Source organism: Tenrec ecaudatus, chromosome 1 (assembly GCF_050624435.1).
Source record: "Tenrec ecaudatus isolate mTenEca1 chromosome 1, mTenEca1.hap1, whole genome shotgun sequence".
NCBI lineage: Eukaryota > Metazoa > Chordata > Mammalia > Afrosoricida > Tenrecidae > Tenrec > Tenrec ecaudatus.
This window is the reverse complement of record NC_134530.1, coordinates 54424470-54442441: the sequence shown is the minus strand read 5'-3', so window position 1 is coordinate 54442441 and position 17972 is coordinate 54424470. Positions and strand designations below refer to the sequence as shown.

The 17972-nt window shown below is 41.3% G+C and overlaps 1 protein-coding gene across 10 annotated transcripts in view; it reads left to right on the top strand.

Moving 5' to 3' along the window:
- PUM1 (pumilio RNA binding family member 1) overlaps positions 1-17972 on the top strand; it is a 138815-nt gene that overhangs the window by 34625 nt on the left and 86218 nt on the right. For all 10 annotated transcript variants that reach the window (XM_075553309.1, XM_075553306.1, XM_075553267.1 and 7 more), the window contains exon 3: positions 9758-9826. In XM_075553309.1, the coding sequence (XP_075409424.1) occupies positions 9758-9826 (69 nt within the window). The remainder of the gene's footprint in view (positions 1-9757; positions 9827-17972) is intronic.

The following is a 17972-nucleotide window of genomic DNA, read 5'->3' as shown; positions in this document are numbered from 1 at the left end:
ATGCCCCTTGCCTCCTAGTTCTTTTCTCTATTTCCTTTTACTTTCTTCTTGTCCCACTATTCATGCTCAGCCTTCAGTTTCAGTAATTCCTCTTGGTTACATGGCTCTTGATTAAGCCCCACCAGGCTTCCTACACCCTCCTCACCACTGATTTTGGATCAGTTGTTGTTCCCTTGTCCCTGGGTTTGTTAACCCCATTTCCTTTTCCCCACCTCCCCCTCTCCCATGTCCCCCGGAACTGTCGGTCCTGTTGTTTTCTCCTCCAGATTGTTCATCCAGCCTATTTTATCTAGATAGACCTGCAGAGATAACAATACTACGAACAAAAACAAGACACCACGGCAAAACAAAGCAGCAAAAGAAAGCAAAACAACAACAAAAAACCAATGACAAAAAATGGAAAAGCCTGTAAATAATTCAAGGTCTATTTTTTGACCTTTAGGAGTGTTTTCTGATTGAGTCTGATGGGGTGCCATGCCCTGGCCCCATAGTCTATATTTGGTATTCCCTGGGGACTTCATTGCTCTGTTCCCCTTGCTGTTCTGTTGTACACCCTTAGTGTTTCGCCTTGGTTTGGTGGGGTCAGATCGGGCGCAATTCCCACACTGTGTCTCCAGTGTTGTCTCCTTGTAGGGCTATGTGAGGGATGTCGTATCTCCCTGCTGGGGCCAGCCCTTTGGTCCTCTCTCCTTTGGCTGCTCTGAGTGGGAATATGGTCCTCAGGACTTGGAGGGCCAGGATGTATTCAACTCTCTAACTCTCCTCTCATTTGCTCCCATGTGCTCTGATCAGACATGTCCCTTTCCCTGAGCTGTAGCTTCAGTGCTGTCCTCTGAAGTGAATTCTGCAGGGAGGGGTACTGTCCATGTAGCTGGGTTTGGGGCTGGCTCCTCAGACCTCTCTATTGGTTCCCTGCTTCATGCCAGTATGTCACATTCATGTCTTGGAACACCAGGTTGAAGTCAAAGACTGTTCTTTGCTGGATGACAGTGTCTGATTGATTCTTTTTTTTTAAGCAGAAGGGAAAAAAGTTATTGGAGCCCATACAGGAAACCCTAGAGGGGTCCAGCATACCTTACTGTGTAGGCATGCCCAGCAGAGTCCCACCATTCATTGTACTCCCATGTCTCAGAGGGACTCCCCTTGAGCCGAGCCCCAAAGCCCCAGAACTGGCTGGGGGTGGGGACAGTCTCTGATTCTTTCAATATTCATTGGCAATACAGTTATTCAATTCTTCAGTCTTGTTTGATCCTTGTTCAGCTTTCACATGTATCTGAGGTGATTGAAACTACCATGTATTAGATCAGGTGCACCTTAGTCCTCCAAGTGACTTCTTGGCTCTTTAGTGCTTTAAAAGAGGTCTTGTACAGCTGATTTGCCTAAATACACTCCTTCATTTCAGTTCTTGATGGCTGCTTCCATAAGTGTTGATTGTGAGTCAGAGGAACATGAAATCCATGACATCTTCAATCTTTTCTCTGTTTATCATGATGCTGTCTCTTGGTCCAGCTGTGAAGATTGCTTCTTTACATTGAGTCTCAATTCACACTGATTGTCGCAGCCTTTGATTTTCATCAACAAGTGTTACTAATCCTCCTCCATTTCAGCAAGCAAGATTGTATCACCTGCATATCTTGCTTCTTAAAAACAAAACCAAAAGCAACTCAAACGCACTGCCATCTGCCGCATAGTAACCTTGTATAATTAGGGTAGGACTGCCCTTCTGGGTTTCTCAGTCGGTAAACTCTACAGGAACAGAAAGTTCCCACTGTCACGTGAAGAGCAGCTTCAAACACAACTGTGCTACCCGGGCTCTTTTCTTGCTGCTTAGGTGATGCTGTTTCAGAAGTTAGGAGGAGAGCAGCAAGCAAGTACTGTGGTTTTTGAAACGAACCTTGGTGCTGCTGTGGCATAAGTACTGAACCACAAGGTCAGCAGTTCAAACCCAGTAGCTAATCTTGGGAGGAAGCTGAAGTTATTTGCTCCCCAAAAGATTAACAGTCTTGAAAAGTATATAAGGTTTCCCCGAGTCAGAATGGACTTGATGGCAGCGGGCTGGGTGGTCTTTGAACTTAAGTGTCCCTTTCTCGAGCTCTGTAGTGGGTCAGAAAGGGAGAAATAGCACAGTGGTTGGCTTGTACTGTTCTTATGTTGGCTTTTCAAGCCAATCATTTTCTTATGTTTTAGGAGACGAGAAATCTGAATTCAGGAGTGCAGACGCTAGGGCGGCGCTTCTCAACTGTGGGTTGCGACCTCTTTCACAGGGGTCGCCTGATTTGTAACAGTAGCAAAATGACAGTTATGAAGTAGCAACAAAATAATGTGATGGTTGGGGGTCACCATGAGCTGTATGAAAGGGTCACAGTGTGAGGAAGGTGGAGACCCGCTGTGCTAGGAGAAAGCCGCCTCTGTTGACTTTGGAGGGAAGTCTGTTGAGCTGCTGCTTTCCATCTGTTTGCACGGGCTTGCATAGTCCCTCCTTTTAGCCACCTTGCTTGCTTGTTTTTTGATCTTTAAGTTCTCAGATTAGACTGAGGTAGGGCACAATCACACCAATCCTGCCTTGTGAATCTACAAAACAGTTTTGTAGATCTGTTTAGGGTTTTTTTTTTCTTTTTTCGTTCTTTTTTTAAATCATTTTGTTGGGGGCTTATGCAACTTTTATCACAATCCATTCATACCTCCGTTGTATGTCAAGCACATTTGTACATTTGTTGCCCTCATCATTCTCAAAACATTTGCTTTCTACTTGGTATCAGCTGTTTAGGGTTTCTGAGACTAAATCTTTATGGGAGCAGACAGCCTCATCTTTCTGTAGTGCAGCAGCCTGTACTTAAACCACTGAGCTACCAGGACTGCTTACTATGGGTTTTGTTGTTAGGTGCCATCAAGCCGGCTCCATTGTTCAATCACACATTCATAATTGTTGTGAATCGGCACATTTAGTGTTTACATTTGTAGCAACATTCTGTTATTGATTCCCTGAGTATTCTCTAAGACCAGAGAGACTTTCTCTGTAGCCCTTCTCACTTCTGAGCGCTCCCTCACCAGAATGGCATTTGAGATTCTTGAGTCTTTTCAAACCAATTTAGACTTTTACTCCTCAAGCACTTCAAACCTTTAGCCCTACCCATCAGCCAATTCCAAAACCGCTTCCACATTTTACTTATCTGATTGATACCTTAGGTTTTTCTCTAGAGAAAAAATATTGTGTGTGTGTGTGCACAGTATTTCATTTTAAGGAACTGAAAAACAAAATTTATGTTTGACGTTTAATGTCACTGGATGAGGAATAATCTTACAGGCAAAGTATAGCAATCTATACAACAGGGTTAGAGGTTTGAGATGGGGGTGACCGGCAGGTTCCAAACTGATGGGCTTCCCCAGGCTGAAGGCTTCTTCTGACTCACATGGTAGCAGGGAGTAAGGCTCCCCAAATCAGATGGCAGGCTGCTGGCTGGCTCATGTAGTTGTGGGAGCTGGTGGATCCCAAACCTGCAGGTCAGGTTGCAGTCCCAAGAACCTGAGGTCAGTGGATGACTGGCCAAATGCAGGATTGAGAGAGCTAAATTTGCCACAACATCCATGTCCATTGGATGGAGCCCATCCCCCCAAGGAACCTCCCCTTTCAAGTGATTGGTAGCTCACATAAGATCACGAAATGGCAAATGATTGCACAATTTCTGCCTGACCTGAGAATCATGGCCTACCCATGCCAATATAATCTTAACCATCAAAGAGAGTAAAATATTGAGTGAGTTAGCCATGGCATAACCCTGCCCACAACCTTGGCAGCCCCAATAGATGCGGGGATGATGTTCTGGGCAGCTTCACAACTGTCACACCAGAGTTTCCCAGAGGAGCCATCCACTGTTTTCTGGATGGCAGTGATGGTTTGGACTATGGTCATGAGTCCCTCCACAATGCCCAAGTTGTCATGAAAGATGTAGGCCAGGGGCCCAAGCAGTTGGTAGTGCAGGAGGCATTGCTGAGGATCTTCAGGGAGATGTCATACTTCTTGCGCCATGTTTCACAAACATGGGGCATTGGCAGAAGAGACAGAGAGCTGATCACCCTTTGGACACTGTCCTTCAAGTGAGCCCCAGCCTCCTGTATGGTGGTGAAGACACCAGTGGACTCCACGACATACTTAGCACTTTTGAACAAATACAGATGTCTTCACTCTAGTGAAATGCTGGCTTTTACACTAGGTGGCTGGCTTGTACGCAGATGTATTCCTACCAGGGATTCTGGTAGGAATCCCTGGGTGGCACAGGGACTAATTTCTCGAGCACAGTCAGAAAATGATGGGTAATTTAAATTTGCCCAGAAGTACTATGATAAGGCCTGCTGATGGATGGACTTCAGTGTTAGTGTAGTGGTTATGTGTTGGGCTGGTTGGCAGTTTAAAATCATCAGCATCTCCTCTGGAGGAAGCCTGAGCTTTCTACTCCTGTGAACAGCTCAGTCAGGGAAACCCACTGCAGGAGGTAGGGGTCGGGGTGGGGATTGGTGCCACTATGAGTCAGCACTGACTCATGGCAGTGAGTTAGGTTTGGTTTATGTACTTCAGAAGGACCACAGTTATTGAAAACCGTGGAGTGCCATTCTCATCGGAGTCACATGGAGTGAACAGCAACTGCTGGTGGTGGTGGTGGTAGTACATATTTTGGTAACTTACTGTAGTTTATTTTTATCCCATGCATCTTAGTATAATGCCAATCAAAACATTAGATAATTTGTCATTTTAATAACCTTTGCTTTAATGGCTAAAAATGGCAGCAATTTTTAAATGGTAAATTTAAAAGGAAGAAAAAAAGGAAGTTAAAAACACAGTCCTGACTGCTGTGTGATTTTTGTACTCCCCCCCCCCTTTCTTGGAAGAGAAACTAAAAATAGTGTTGTAATCAGTTGATGGCACAACTGTGTAACCCAGGTGTGCTGTGTCTGTTGTGCTTATCTTTGATGAGCCAGGGAGATGTAGTGAAAAGAGTACAGAGGATGAAGGATGAATCCAACTTGTGATCTTCATCACCTGTAGGACCCAGGACATTGACTCAGAACCCCAATTTTCTTCTATATAAACCAGTCATGTCTCGTTTACAGTGCGCTAGAAGCTCACCAAATGGTGGTATGTATTATTAACCCGCCTAGTGCTGTTGAGTCGATCCAGTCTCATGGGGACCCTGTAGAACAGAGTAGAACTGTTGTCTATGATATCCAAGACCAATGCTTTTCGTGAGTAGACAGACTCTCTCTTTTGGAACTGCAAGTGAGTTCGAACGGCTGACTTTGCAGTTAGCAGCCCAATTTGTAGCTCACTACACCCCATGACCTCTTATTATTGACAGTAAATAAAAAAGAATAGAAACTTACAAAGAATAATTTGCAAATGAGTTTGCTGTCAATAATCAAAAATGAAGAGTAATTCCTTCCCTCACCTTTTCAGTAACCATGAAAGAATGCTGGTTTATCTATTAATTTTGAGAGGAATGTAATAACTTAAAATTTTTTTATGCAAAATACATAGAATATGTCTTTTAAAAATATCTGTTTTTATATTATGGCTATTAAAAGATAAAACACATTAAGTAGATACAGGTTAGGACCTGGTACAAAGTAGCTCCTAGCTGCTGCTATTAATAATACAGATCAATAAGGTAGTGAAGAGTATCCTATATAGACTTATTAGGTGCCTCCGCCCCCCTCCCCCAAATAAGTAATTTTTCATATCCCATTTCCTCTTCTCTTTTATTTATTTTTAATTTTTAAAATCATTTCATTAGGGGCCCATAGAACTCTTATCACAATCTATACATACATCAGTTGTGTAAAGCACATTTGTACATTCATTGCCCTTGTCATTCTCAAAACATTTGCTCTCCACGTAAGCCCCTGGCATCAGCTCCTCATTTTTTTCTACTCTCCCACCTATCCCCTCCCTCATGAACCCTAGATAATTTATAAATCATTATTTTGTCATATCTTGCATTGTCCGACGTCTCCCTTTACCCACTTTTCTGTTATCCATCCCCCAGGGAGGAGGTCACATGCAGATGCCTGTAATCTTTATTCCCTTTCCAACCCACTCTCCCTCCACCCTTCCAGTATCGCCACTCACACCACTGATCCTGAAGGGATCATCTGACCTGGATTCCCTGTTTCCAGTTGCTATCTGTACCAGTGTACATCCTCTGGTCTAGCCAGATTTGTAAGGTAGAATTGGGATCATGATGGTGGGGAGGAAGCATTTAGGAACTAGAGAAAAGTTGTATGTTTCATTGTTGCTACATCGTACCCTGACTGGCTCGTCTCCTCTCCGAGACCCTTCTGTAAGGGCATGTCCAGTGGCCTACTAATGGACTTTGGTTCTCCACTCCACACTCCCCACCTCATTCATTATGATACGATTTTTTTGTTCTGATTATGCCTGATACCTGATCCCTTCGACACCTCGTGATTGCACAGGGTGGTGTGCATCTTCCATGTGGGCTTTGTGGCTTCTGAGCTAGATGGCCACTTGTTTACCTTCAAGCCTTTAAAACCCCAGACACTTTATCTTTTGGTAGCCGGGCACCATCAGCTTTCTTAATGAAGGCATTTTTAATCTAAAGGATACTCTAGTTTAGGTAGCCACAATTTAGGGCATTTCATAATGAAAGACCATCAGGGACTCTCTGAACCCAAGAGCAAGAAATAGTTATATAGACCTGCTGGGTACTGGGAGACCTTCAGTTTCTTCAGTGTCTCCTCCCTGCTTCTTTCATCACATTCATCTTTATGTTGACAGCCTTCTGCTTATTCATATACCTGGGTAATATAAATTTTATCATAAGCTCTGGGTGTGTACTGTGGTAATTGCGAGGATGTTAATCACAAAGGTTAGCTGTTAGAAACCACCAGCTGTTCCATGGGAGAAAGATGAGGCTTTCTACTCTTGTAGTTATAGATTTGAAACTCAAAAGGCTACTCTACTAGATAGGGTCGCTGTAAGTCAGATTTGACTTGATGGCAGTGAGTTGTGAAGTTTGAATGTGTTTGTAACCATCATTTCAGAACTTAAAAACTGTTGTGCCACACACCAAGCCTTATCTCTGCATTCTCTTGTGGTTGGATTTTAACTTCATTTTACATTTCATAATTTTATATATTTAGTGGTGATCTCAGCTGTTACATTTAATGGGTGTCATTTGTAGCAAAATATCAGTTCTAGATTTGAAATACTTGATTTTAAGCAATAAACAACTAACATCTGTAGGCTCACGTCAGGGAAATTATTCTTGGACAATATAGGCAGCATCTTTTTTTTTTTTAAACATTTTATTAGGGGCTCATACAACTCTTATCACAATCCATACATATACATACATCAATTGTATAAAGCACATCCATACATTCCCTGCCCCAATCATTCTCAAAGCATTTGCTCTCCACTTAAGCCCTTTGCATCAGGTCCTCTTTTTTTTTCCCCTCCCTCCCCGCTCCCCCCTCCCTCATCTGCCCTTGGTAATTTATACATCGTTATTTTGTCATATCTTTTCCTATCCGGAGTCTCCCTTCCCCCCCTTCTCTGTGGTCCCTCTCCCAGGGAGGAGGTCACATGTGGATCCTTGTAATCAGTTCCCCCTTTCCAAACCTCTCACCCTCCACTCTCCCAGCATCACCCCTCACACCCTTGGTCCTGAAGGTGTCATCCACCCTGGATTCCCTGTGCCTCTAGCCCTCATATGTACCAGTGTACAACCTCTGCCCTATCCAGCCCTGCAAGGTAGAATTCGGATCATGGTAGTTGTGGGGAGGAAGCATCCAGGATCTGGGGGAAAGCTGTGTTCTTCATCTGTACTACCTCGCACCCTAATTAACCCTCTCCTCTCCTAAACCCCTCTATGAGGCGATCTCCAGTGGTCGACACTTGGGCCTTGGGTCTCCACTCTGCGCTTCCCCCTTCATTCAATGTGGTGTGTGTGTGTGTGTGTGTGTGTGTATATATATATATATATACATACATATATGTATATATATATACATATATATATACATACACACATACATATATTCTCTTTTTTTTTTTTTAACAAGAGAAAAGCTTGTAGTTAGTTCAGGGATTGTTTGCTAGCCCTTAGGAGCGTTTTCCAGTCCAGTCTGTTGGGGCATCACGCCCTGGCCCCAAAGTCCACTTTCAGTATTCCCTGGGGACCTTGCCACTCCATTCCCTTGCTGTTCCACTGCACTCCCCCAGTGCTTTGCCTCGGTGTGGTGGGATCAGGTCAGGTGCAATTCCCACACTGTGTCTCCGGTGCAGTCCCCTGTATCGCCCTTAGTCACTGATTGGCATCATGTCTCATAGTGGGGCCAGCCATGTTGTTCTCTCTGTGGACTGGCTACTCTACTCAGGAACATCATCCTCACGGCCTGGTGGGCCAGGCTGTGCTCCACTCTCTCCTCCTGCCCCTTCATCTGCTCCCGTGTGCTCTGATCAGATATGTTCATCTCCCAGAGCTGCAGAGTGAATGTCGTCCTTTGGAACAAATGCTTTTTTGGGGAGGGGCAGGAATCTACCTTTTTTTTTTTTTTGCATGATGCCTTATACCTGGTCCCTTGGGCACCTCGTGATCGCACTGGCTGGTGTGCTTCTTCCATGTGGGCTTTGTGGCTTCTGAGCTAGATATAGGCAGCATCTTAGTAAACTTCTAAAACTTGTCCTCTCAGTCATCTTCTGACTCGTGCTGTCCATGTTTTTTCTGTTTGCCCAGCCCTAGCTTTTGACTATCTCCACATGTATCCACTGCTAGAAATAGTTAACTCCACTGATTGAGGAGCTAGTGACTAGCAGAGGAGAGAGAGGTTTTAGTGGTTGCCTGCTTCAGGGTATCAACAGACTTTTTTCCTTAGTAGGACTTCTTGATGGAACCCCAAACTTCACTAATGAACCAAGATGGGCAAGTACTATACTGCCAGGCAGTGGGCTAGCATAGCTTGCTGCTACTGAGAAGACTAGTGGACAACAAGGGTTTTTGACTTCATAAGTGTTTTTGAGATTATGCTTTACACTTCTTCCTTGAGTTTGCCATTAACTGTAATCAAAGATTTTTGGAAAAGAGGAAATTGAAGCCCAGATAGGTTGTCATGCTTTGGATAGAAATATATTTAATGATAGGCAAAGTTTGGAGGGATTCTTGTGATATCTGTTATCTGCAGCATGGTTGAGGCATTTGGTAGGAAGTTTGCAGTACACCCAGGTTTACTAAGGAATTGTTGGGTTTGATTAAATGAGCCCACTAATTTATTCTTATTGTTCATAAATGGTGAAGGGACCCTGTGATTTTTAAAAAAAACTTAGTAGCTAATTATATAGGTTAAATAATCATGTCCAAGTCTCAGTGCCCTTTAGCATGTTGGTCGTGCTGTTTTTTTTTACTTACTAAGTAAAAATGTGTGGAAAATACCTAACCCAATTCTCAGATGATGGAATTTGTTTTTTCTGGATTATTTGTAATGATAGCATGGTTTCTCTGTGTTTTTCATTTTGAAAATAAAAGGGGATGGGAGGGGAGAAAGCACGGGGCATTCCTATACCCTGATGGTAAAGGTAAGTTAAGGTTTAATCTCAGTTATTTGAATATTGTTATTATGTTTGTCAATACCTGAAAGTAAACACAGAAAAGCTTTTAAGTTGTGTATGTGTGTGTGTGTGTGTGTGTGTGTGTGAAATTCAAGATAACTGACTTGAAACTTTTTCCTCTTCTCTTAACAATAGGTACGTTCTATGGATGAACTGAATCATGATTTTCAAGCACTTGCTCTGGAGGGAAGAGCAATGGGAGAGGTAAGTGAATTGGTGTCAGGAAAGCAAGCCTGTTTTAAAGGGAAAGTTGGAATTGTCTCTTTTACCAAATGTGTTTGAATCTAGTCTCCATAAGTATGTGCTTGATTTTCCTTGTTTCCATCATCATGATAGGGACGGGATGTTGCAGATTTTTTGCTAAGCCTGTATTATAGGAATAATATATATAATATAACCGTAACTTTCGCTCAACCCAAAAGAAAAGAAATCAAATTAAAACATGATCACAAGTTATTGAATATCAACCACTAACTTGTAAATCAAGGCATTTGAAATTTTTAAAAGTAATTGAACTTTATATGCACCCACTGGTTTTCCCGTTGCCTCACTTTCCAGTTGCTAGGTTCTTTTGCCATGGAAGGGAGTTTTTAGATTGGTATGCTACTAATCTGAAAGTGTTGAGAAGCCTGTTTTTAGAACAGGGCCTTTTTAAAGGAAGTTCCTCCATTGTATGGGGGAGGTGATTAAATTTATGGAGAAATAGTTCCAGAAGGTAGAGGCCTGAGCAAGGCCTCACTTAGAATTCAGAAGGAAGAATTTTGGTTTGTCTGTGACATTTAAAATTTACAAAGCAAAATTTACTGTGCTATCCTTTTTATTGGTAGGGAGGGTTGGTATAATTCTGGAAGGAAGGGGAGTGTAGGTACAGCCAACTCTTGATTAATGTGGAAGTTGGCAATAAGGATGTATTGATGATAAATGAGAATAAACTACCTGAGTCAATTGGCTCCAATGGTACCATTTCACAAGAGGAGAGCCTTTGCTTGTGGTTCTTATTTGTCTGACCAGTATTGGAGAAACTCCAACACTTGTCTTAATGTTTTAAAGGTGGGGGAATGGCTGTTTCTAGACTTCTCATTTACACCACTCAGTAAGTACACTTGCTCTTTGGTGTAACAGCTCTTCTTTGATCCAGGCACTGTGCTAGGTTCTGGGGATTCCAAGTTGAGTTAGGCAGTTCCTCTTTGAAGATTATGACAAAAATTCAGGGACTGTTTTTGGATAAGTACAGAAAAGTTAAGTTCTTTTGCTGATTTGGTCCTTAGATTTTTTTGCTTTTTAAAAAGATTTTGCTTCCTGCTCCCTGAATCAGGTTCTTATCACAGAGTTCATGTCGTGTCATGAGTTTTGGGGTAGTTCTGGTTTTCCTCTGGAGCTTTAATCAAAGATTAGTAGGTGTCCCTGTGTTCCTGTGACTGTGTGAATACCACTGAAACAGTGCACATCATTGGCCACAAACAATTGTCAGCTAACTTTTCTAACAAAGTTTCAATGCAAAGTTCAGCAGCCTGGTCGGTGTAGGGTTTCTGAGGACCTGACTCTGCTGGGGGTGCAGACCGCCCAGCCTTTCTCCTGAGCTTTCCAGCGTTGTCGTTGTCGTGCTTTTCAACCAAGGGCATCCAGACACTCAGCAAAGAGTGCCATGTTGCGTAAATGATGCAGCTGGAGTGGAGGCCTCTCTCCCTTTGTCTCTTCAAAGCACATGGTCTTATTTAGAATAGATGAGGCCAATAATTGTTAAATAACTGACAGAAGATTAATTTTTTTTTCAGAAGATTAAATTTTAGTAAACTTTATATAAATTTGATATTATGGGGATGGATTTAGAAATACTTTATATACCAAACCCAAAATAAAGATATTTACTGAACTTTAAAGGATAGCCCAGTATTAATCTACGGACAAAGGGGGCAGATTGTGTGATTAAGCATGGAATGAAGTTTCTTTAGTCTAAGAGTTCTTCTTACTTGGTTGAAGAACCTGGATAACACGCAAAAAGAGGAAAGACCTTTTTAATTTGTCTAGTGGAAGTTTAGAGAAGGGGGAGTGATTAGTATTGGCAGGATAGTTGGAGATGACTTTAATGGGGGAGGGGTTAGTGTTGATGAAAGCACTCTAGTGTAATTAACACTGCATAGGGGCAGTTTGGAGAAATGAAGAAACTGATCATACAATGCAACAAAATGGACAGCTTCTGCAGAATTTAACTTAATTAATTTTCCTTTCCTTTTATCATTAAAACATCTTTTGGGAAGGGAGAAGTACTGTATTAATACAGTAATGACCATGTAAGCACCTAAAGTTCAAATACGTTGTAGGGACTTCGATGCCAGGCACAGTATATTTCTGCTTATTTTGTGTGCATTTACGTGTGTGAGTCCTCATTACAGTAGAAAGAACCTATTTAAGAATGATTAATATTTAGAATTCAAAGAAAATTCGCCATTTAAAGTAACTGAGATCTAGTAGTCAACAGTGCTGCTTGGCTCTTGTTAAACACTTTCTCTTCAAAGCCATTACTAGATTCTTGGTATTACTTTGAAGATTTAATGTATTTCTTGGTAGATATTTTGGTGAGACGTGGCTACTTAAAATATTACCCTTGAAATCACTGGTTTTCCTTCAAGTACAATCATAAGTTCTGTGAAATAGAACATAGTGTGATATGGATGTTATTTGATTGCCTTTTATACACATTTATATCAAGCCACCCCCTTCACCCCCCATTGCAAAAAAAAATCTGTTCCTAGGTCTCTCTTCCAGTTGAATTTGTACCTAGTGTGCCCCCCACCCCAGTGTGCTTTTCTATGCATAAAAAAATTTAAACAGACACTTCTGGATATATTAAAACATTTTTAACGTAATATAGCAGTTAATAAATGTTTTGATGTGTGTCGCAAAGTAGTGTCTCTTTGTTATGAGCCACTGTCTGTACCTTGAGTTTTTTACTTGATAGTTTTTGTAGGGGTGGGGTGGGGTTGGGACCGTGCCCCATATGTGGTCAGACTTTGTCCTAACCCCTATGTGTTGCATGACTGTACAACTGTTTTTAGCTGGAAGACTCAAGAGTAGAAGTTCTTTTACTTATGTACTTCCTATTCTAGGCACTCAATATAATTAGAAAGATAGAAAATTGTTTCAGGATAGGGGAACAAATTAGTTTCAAACATTGTATCTATTAGCTTGCGTATCCCTGTTATTCAGCTTAGTGTCTTTGTCCCAAAAAGCTGAAGGGCACATACTTGAGCATCTTCTTTTATTTGTAAATGAAAGTTTCAGCTGTTAGTTAAATATTTAAGAAGGCCTCCAATAAAATGATTTTCAAAAAGGGGAAAATAAAAGCGAACATCTTTTTAGTTTAGAGGAAGATTTACAAACCTCAGGGATCTGGGCCCTCTTTCTGCATTGGTTTGGTTTGTGATCTTGCAAGATTTAATTTCACCAGTGGTAGGACAGCATTATTCTTGCCTGCCTCCTCAGAAGGACAGCCTGGTAGAGGGTAGAGGGGTTGCTGTTCACTGCAGCCCTGTGCTGCCCTTGGTGTGCCAGTTGGAAACACTTTGTGGAAGCCCTGTCCAGAAGACACCTAACTAACTTTAAAAAACCAGAAACTTAAAAGATACTCCTTAATGTTTTACATGGATAAACACATAAGAGCAGGAAGATTAAGATAGTATGATTATTTTTGTTTTATATAACAGATAAGTGCATTATTAATTTACTTATTGAATATATTTTAATGCTTAGTACTTCATGGTTGTTTAAAATTCTGAAGTATAGAAATCTCACCCATGGTAAGAGACAGATTTGTAAACCTGATGAAGGAAAACTGAGGAGAGCTCCTGGTGTGTAGTGATGATGAGCCCTACCATGTCCACTGACCATAGGATAAGGTGGAGATGCACTTACATCGTAGCTTCAGATTCCGGTTAATTATTGTATTTCTAGAGCGAAGTGTGAGATAGCAGCATGTTTGGGAGAAGAGTAAGGGATTTGATAGGACTCTCTGGGAAGTGGTGTACCTTAAGAAAGATAGAAGTTGGTGAGATCGAGATAATTCTGGTCCCCTGCCCTGGAATCACAACTTTCATCCTTAGCTGAGGTATTTTCTTTGGCCTTCTTCCCTTTCAGCCTGTGACATACAGGCATTGGGTCAGATAATTTCCGAGGACCCTTTCAAGCCTAAGCTTTTCGGGATTCCTGTCTTTAGAGTACTATAAATTGCATAGATGTTTTTTCCCCCTAGGATATTGCCATAGGACATCTAAAAGATGCCCTGTTAAAGTGACTTCCTCTTTGTATAGATTCTGTCACGCTCCCTGGGTTTTCCAAGTGAGTAATTCACCCATCTGCAACCTACCTAAAGGCATCCAAGTACTCTTCAGGGCTCCTGGCTGATAATTCTACAGGAGGCCTTGTCTCTTACTTCCCCCACCTTTCCATTATGGAGAGCCCTGATGGTGTGGTAGGTACACATGGGGCTGCAGGTGCCCAAGAGAAAGATGGGGCTTTCTAGTCCCATAAAGAAGCCACCCTCTTAGAAACAGGGACAGTTCTACCCTGTCTTGTCTACAGGGTTGGTATGGGTTAGAATCAACACAATGGTAGTGTTTATCTTCACTGCCTCCATTTTGGGACACGACATTGTTTTATAGAATGAGAAGTATTGGAGTAGTTAAAAGTGCTTTTGGATCCACAGCCCTGGAGGGTTACCGCCTACCGGTGTTCCTTGCAATTTGGATCTTTAAGAATGGCACAGTTGTCTAGAAAGTTGATTGAATTTTGGAAAAAGCACATACATTCTGCTGACCATTAAGACCAGGCAACTTTCTTTGCTGAGAGGAGGAAAGATGAATGAAATCTTGTGCTGTATTAGTATAAAAATAAACAGTGTAACTAACATCCTTCCCCCGCAAACATAGATAGCATTGAATACAGACCGGACTGGTAAATGCTCCCTCATTTCATTAGCCTTGTGTCAATACCATTTGGTTGTTGGACATTTTCAAAATCTCTTTCTTAAATTGAAATGTTGAGATAGCTAGCCAGGCCAACTGACCTAGAAAATCTATAACTTAGTTAATAGCTTCCTGTAAACTTAATGTTGTAGTAAGTTAATGACTGTGTATGAACTGGGATTTCATAATAATTTTGGGATTGGGTTTGAGCATTTTGTGAAACAAGGTAGAAGAAGGTGTCTTCTAACCCTGAGAATAGAGTGTATCTGGCATTTGGAACCTGGGTCCCAATTTTGCCCTCTCACTTGTGTAAAACCCCACCCACTGCATTCCCAGGGCCTTCTGTGGTCCCCTGGGAAGATCAGGTAGACTGGGTGCGGCATGCGTGGGTGATCTTTGGGTGTTTAAAGGCAGTATGTATGGTAACCCCTCTGCAGCAGCAGGCTCAGTCTTCCTGTTCATAAATCTCTTTCCCGCCATCCTTTGGCTCACATGTTGCCACTCTTGTCCACATCAGCGTTTTGTTTGGGAGTAATCCAACTGAATAACTCTAATAATACATCATTACCTTTCGGACACCTTGGCATTGAATTTGTTATCTACATGAGTCTCCCAGCAGACTTTTGAGTTATACTATTTTTTAGATGAAGAAACTGAGTCCTAAGGTAAGTAACTTAAACCAAGGTTGTAAATATCAAGATGTTCTGTTTTGTTGAGTTCAGGAAAAACAATAGCTGTACTATATTTAGTATCTATATGATTTTCTAGATAATGTAATACCCATGACATATCTTATGCATTCTTCACAATGATGCAACAATATTATGATTACTTTTTTATATTGACAAGTGAAATAGGCACTAGAGAGGTTAATGTGACCATGAGTCAGCATTTGAATTTAGATCTCTCTGACTCCACCTCTTGAGTTTTTTCCTTGGTCATTTCTACATATTCAGAGTGTATTATTCACAATCAAGCTTCAAGAATCTGTTTCTCTTTAAAAGCTTCCTTCTTTACACTAGTCAAACACAACAGAGGGGAATTCAGGTATGTAGCAGGTGATTTGTGTCATTCTTACAGCCCTAATGAACTTTATTTGTATTCTTTTCTCCTAAATAAGTTTATTGAGGGCAGAGACTTTAGTTGTTAGTGCACCCTGTAAACAGTAACTGTATTGAAAAAGTCAGATACAGTTTTCCGCCCTCCTGGCATGGATTCCTCTTCCCAGTCTGAATTTAGTGCCCCTCAATTCAGCCTAGTGAATTTATACTGGCTGGGCCCTCTGCTCAGATTACTTTTCTTTTTTGACTCTCAGGGGTGTGGGATGTAGAAGAGAGGTTAACAAATAGATTGAACTGAAAAGTTTGTATTTAACTTTCTCCTAATTTTTATGGTTTCAGACCATGTCTATAAATTTGTAAACAGAGTTCTTACCAGCAATGCTGTTGCCATCCATGTTGAATTGATCATATGAAAGCATTTGTTATAAAGAATCTTTTATTTAGAATACTGTTGACTGCAGGATATTTTAAGGAGCCCTGGGAGCATAGTTGTTATGTGTGGGCTGCTAACTGTAAGGTCAACTACCAGCTACTCCTCAGGAGACGGACAGGGCTTTATATCTCTATAAAGAGTTACAGTCTTGGAAAACCCACACAGGCAGATCTACCCTATACTTTAGGGTCACTGTGGGTTGATATCAACTTGATGGTAGTGAGGTGTTTTGTTTTTTTTTGTTAGATATATTTCTCTGCGGCACATATCCTCATTGCACGTGAGTGGGCATAATGATGTTTAGAAAGCTAGAGTTAATTTTTTCTATTTCTTATTCAAGCTTGGGTTAAACTTGCTATTTTATATCATTATTGTTTACTGTTCATTTTGTCAATAAAAACCAAACTCACGGCAAGGAATGTACAAATAGGCTTTACACACTTGATGTATGTATGGATTGTGATAAGAGTTGTATGAGTTCCTAATAAAATGTTAAAAAAAAAAACCAAACTCACTGCCATCAAGTTGATTCCTGACTCATAGCAATTCTATTGGTGTGTTGAGACTATAAATCTTTGTGGAGTAGAAAGCCTCATCTTTGTTCCATGGAGAGGTTTCCAGATCCATTCTTTTGTTGGTTTGTTGATTTTAAGTTTTATTGAGTTAAGAATATATATAAAGCAAACACACGACAAACCAACCATTTCTACATGTACAATTCAGTAACAGTGATTGTTTTTAGTTTCCTTTTCTGGGTTTTTCTTTTTATTAAAATATTTTATTAGGGACTCATACAACTCTTATCACAATCCATACATACATCAATTGTGTAAAGCACATCTGTACATTCATTGCCCTCATCATTTTCAAAGCATTTGCTCTCCACTTAAGTGCTTTGTATCAAGTCCTCTTTTCCCCCTCCCTCATGAGCCCTTGATAATTTATAAATTATTATTTTGTCATATCTTGTCCTGTCCGATGTCTCCCCTTTTCTGTTGTCCGTCCCCCAGGGAGGAGGTCACATGTAGATCCTTGTAATCGGTTCCCCCTTTCCAACCCACTCACCTCTACCCTCCCAGCATTGCCCCTCACACCCTGGTCCTGAAGGTATCATCCACCCTGGATTCCCTGTGCCTCCAGCTCCTATCTGCCCCAGTGTACATCCTCTGCTCTATCCAGACTTGCAAGGTAGAATTCAGATCATGGTAGTTGGGGGGGAGGAAGCATTTAGGATCTGGAGGAAAGTTGTACTCTTCATCAGTGCTACATCGCACCCTGACTGACTCATCTCCTCCCCCTTTTCTGAGTTTTTCTCCCCCTACTCCCCAAACATAAGTGCACTTCCTTCTGAGACTTCCATTTATTCGTTGGAGTTGCTGTTGTATATTTGATCAAATATAGATGGTTCTCAAGAGTTTAATGTATAAGGCAATCATTCTTTATTAGGTAAGCTAACCTATTGTTTGGCTATAAAAAGGTTTCAGGAGATATTTTCATTTCAAGGCGTTACAGCAGTACTTTAATAAGTTCATCTAAGCCCTTTGTTCCAGAAAGACTGGAGTTGGAGTATATGAGAATTTAATGCCCGGTTCTGCATTATCCTCCTTTCGGTACAGATTCGTCTGGAATATTTTTTATCACAATGTTCTAAAGGGACACCCTACAATTCTTGTGGACTCATGTTCACATCTGGTGGATTGAGATCTCTGCCTTGTAAGTTCAGGAACATACTCTGAGGCTGGGACTAGGTTTGTAGTGGGTTTGAGGACTGGTTCCAAACTTGAGGTGAAGGCTCTTTCCTTAGACAATTATTTTTGTAATTATTAATGACACCTATTGTAGCATGTATGTGGTCTCGCTACAGATCAGACCAGTGTTTTTAGGCATATATACAA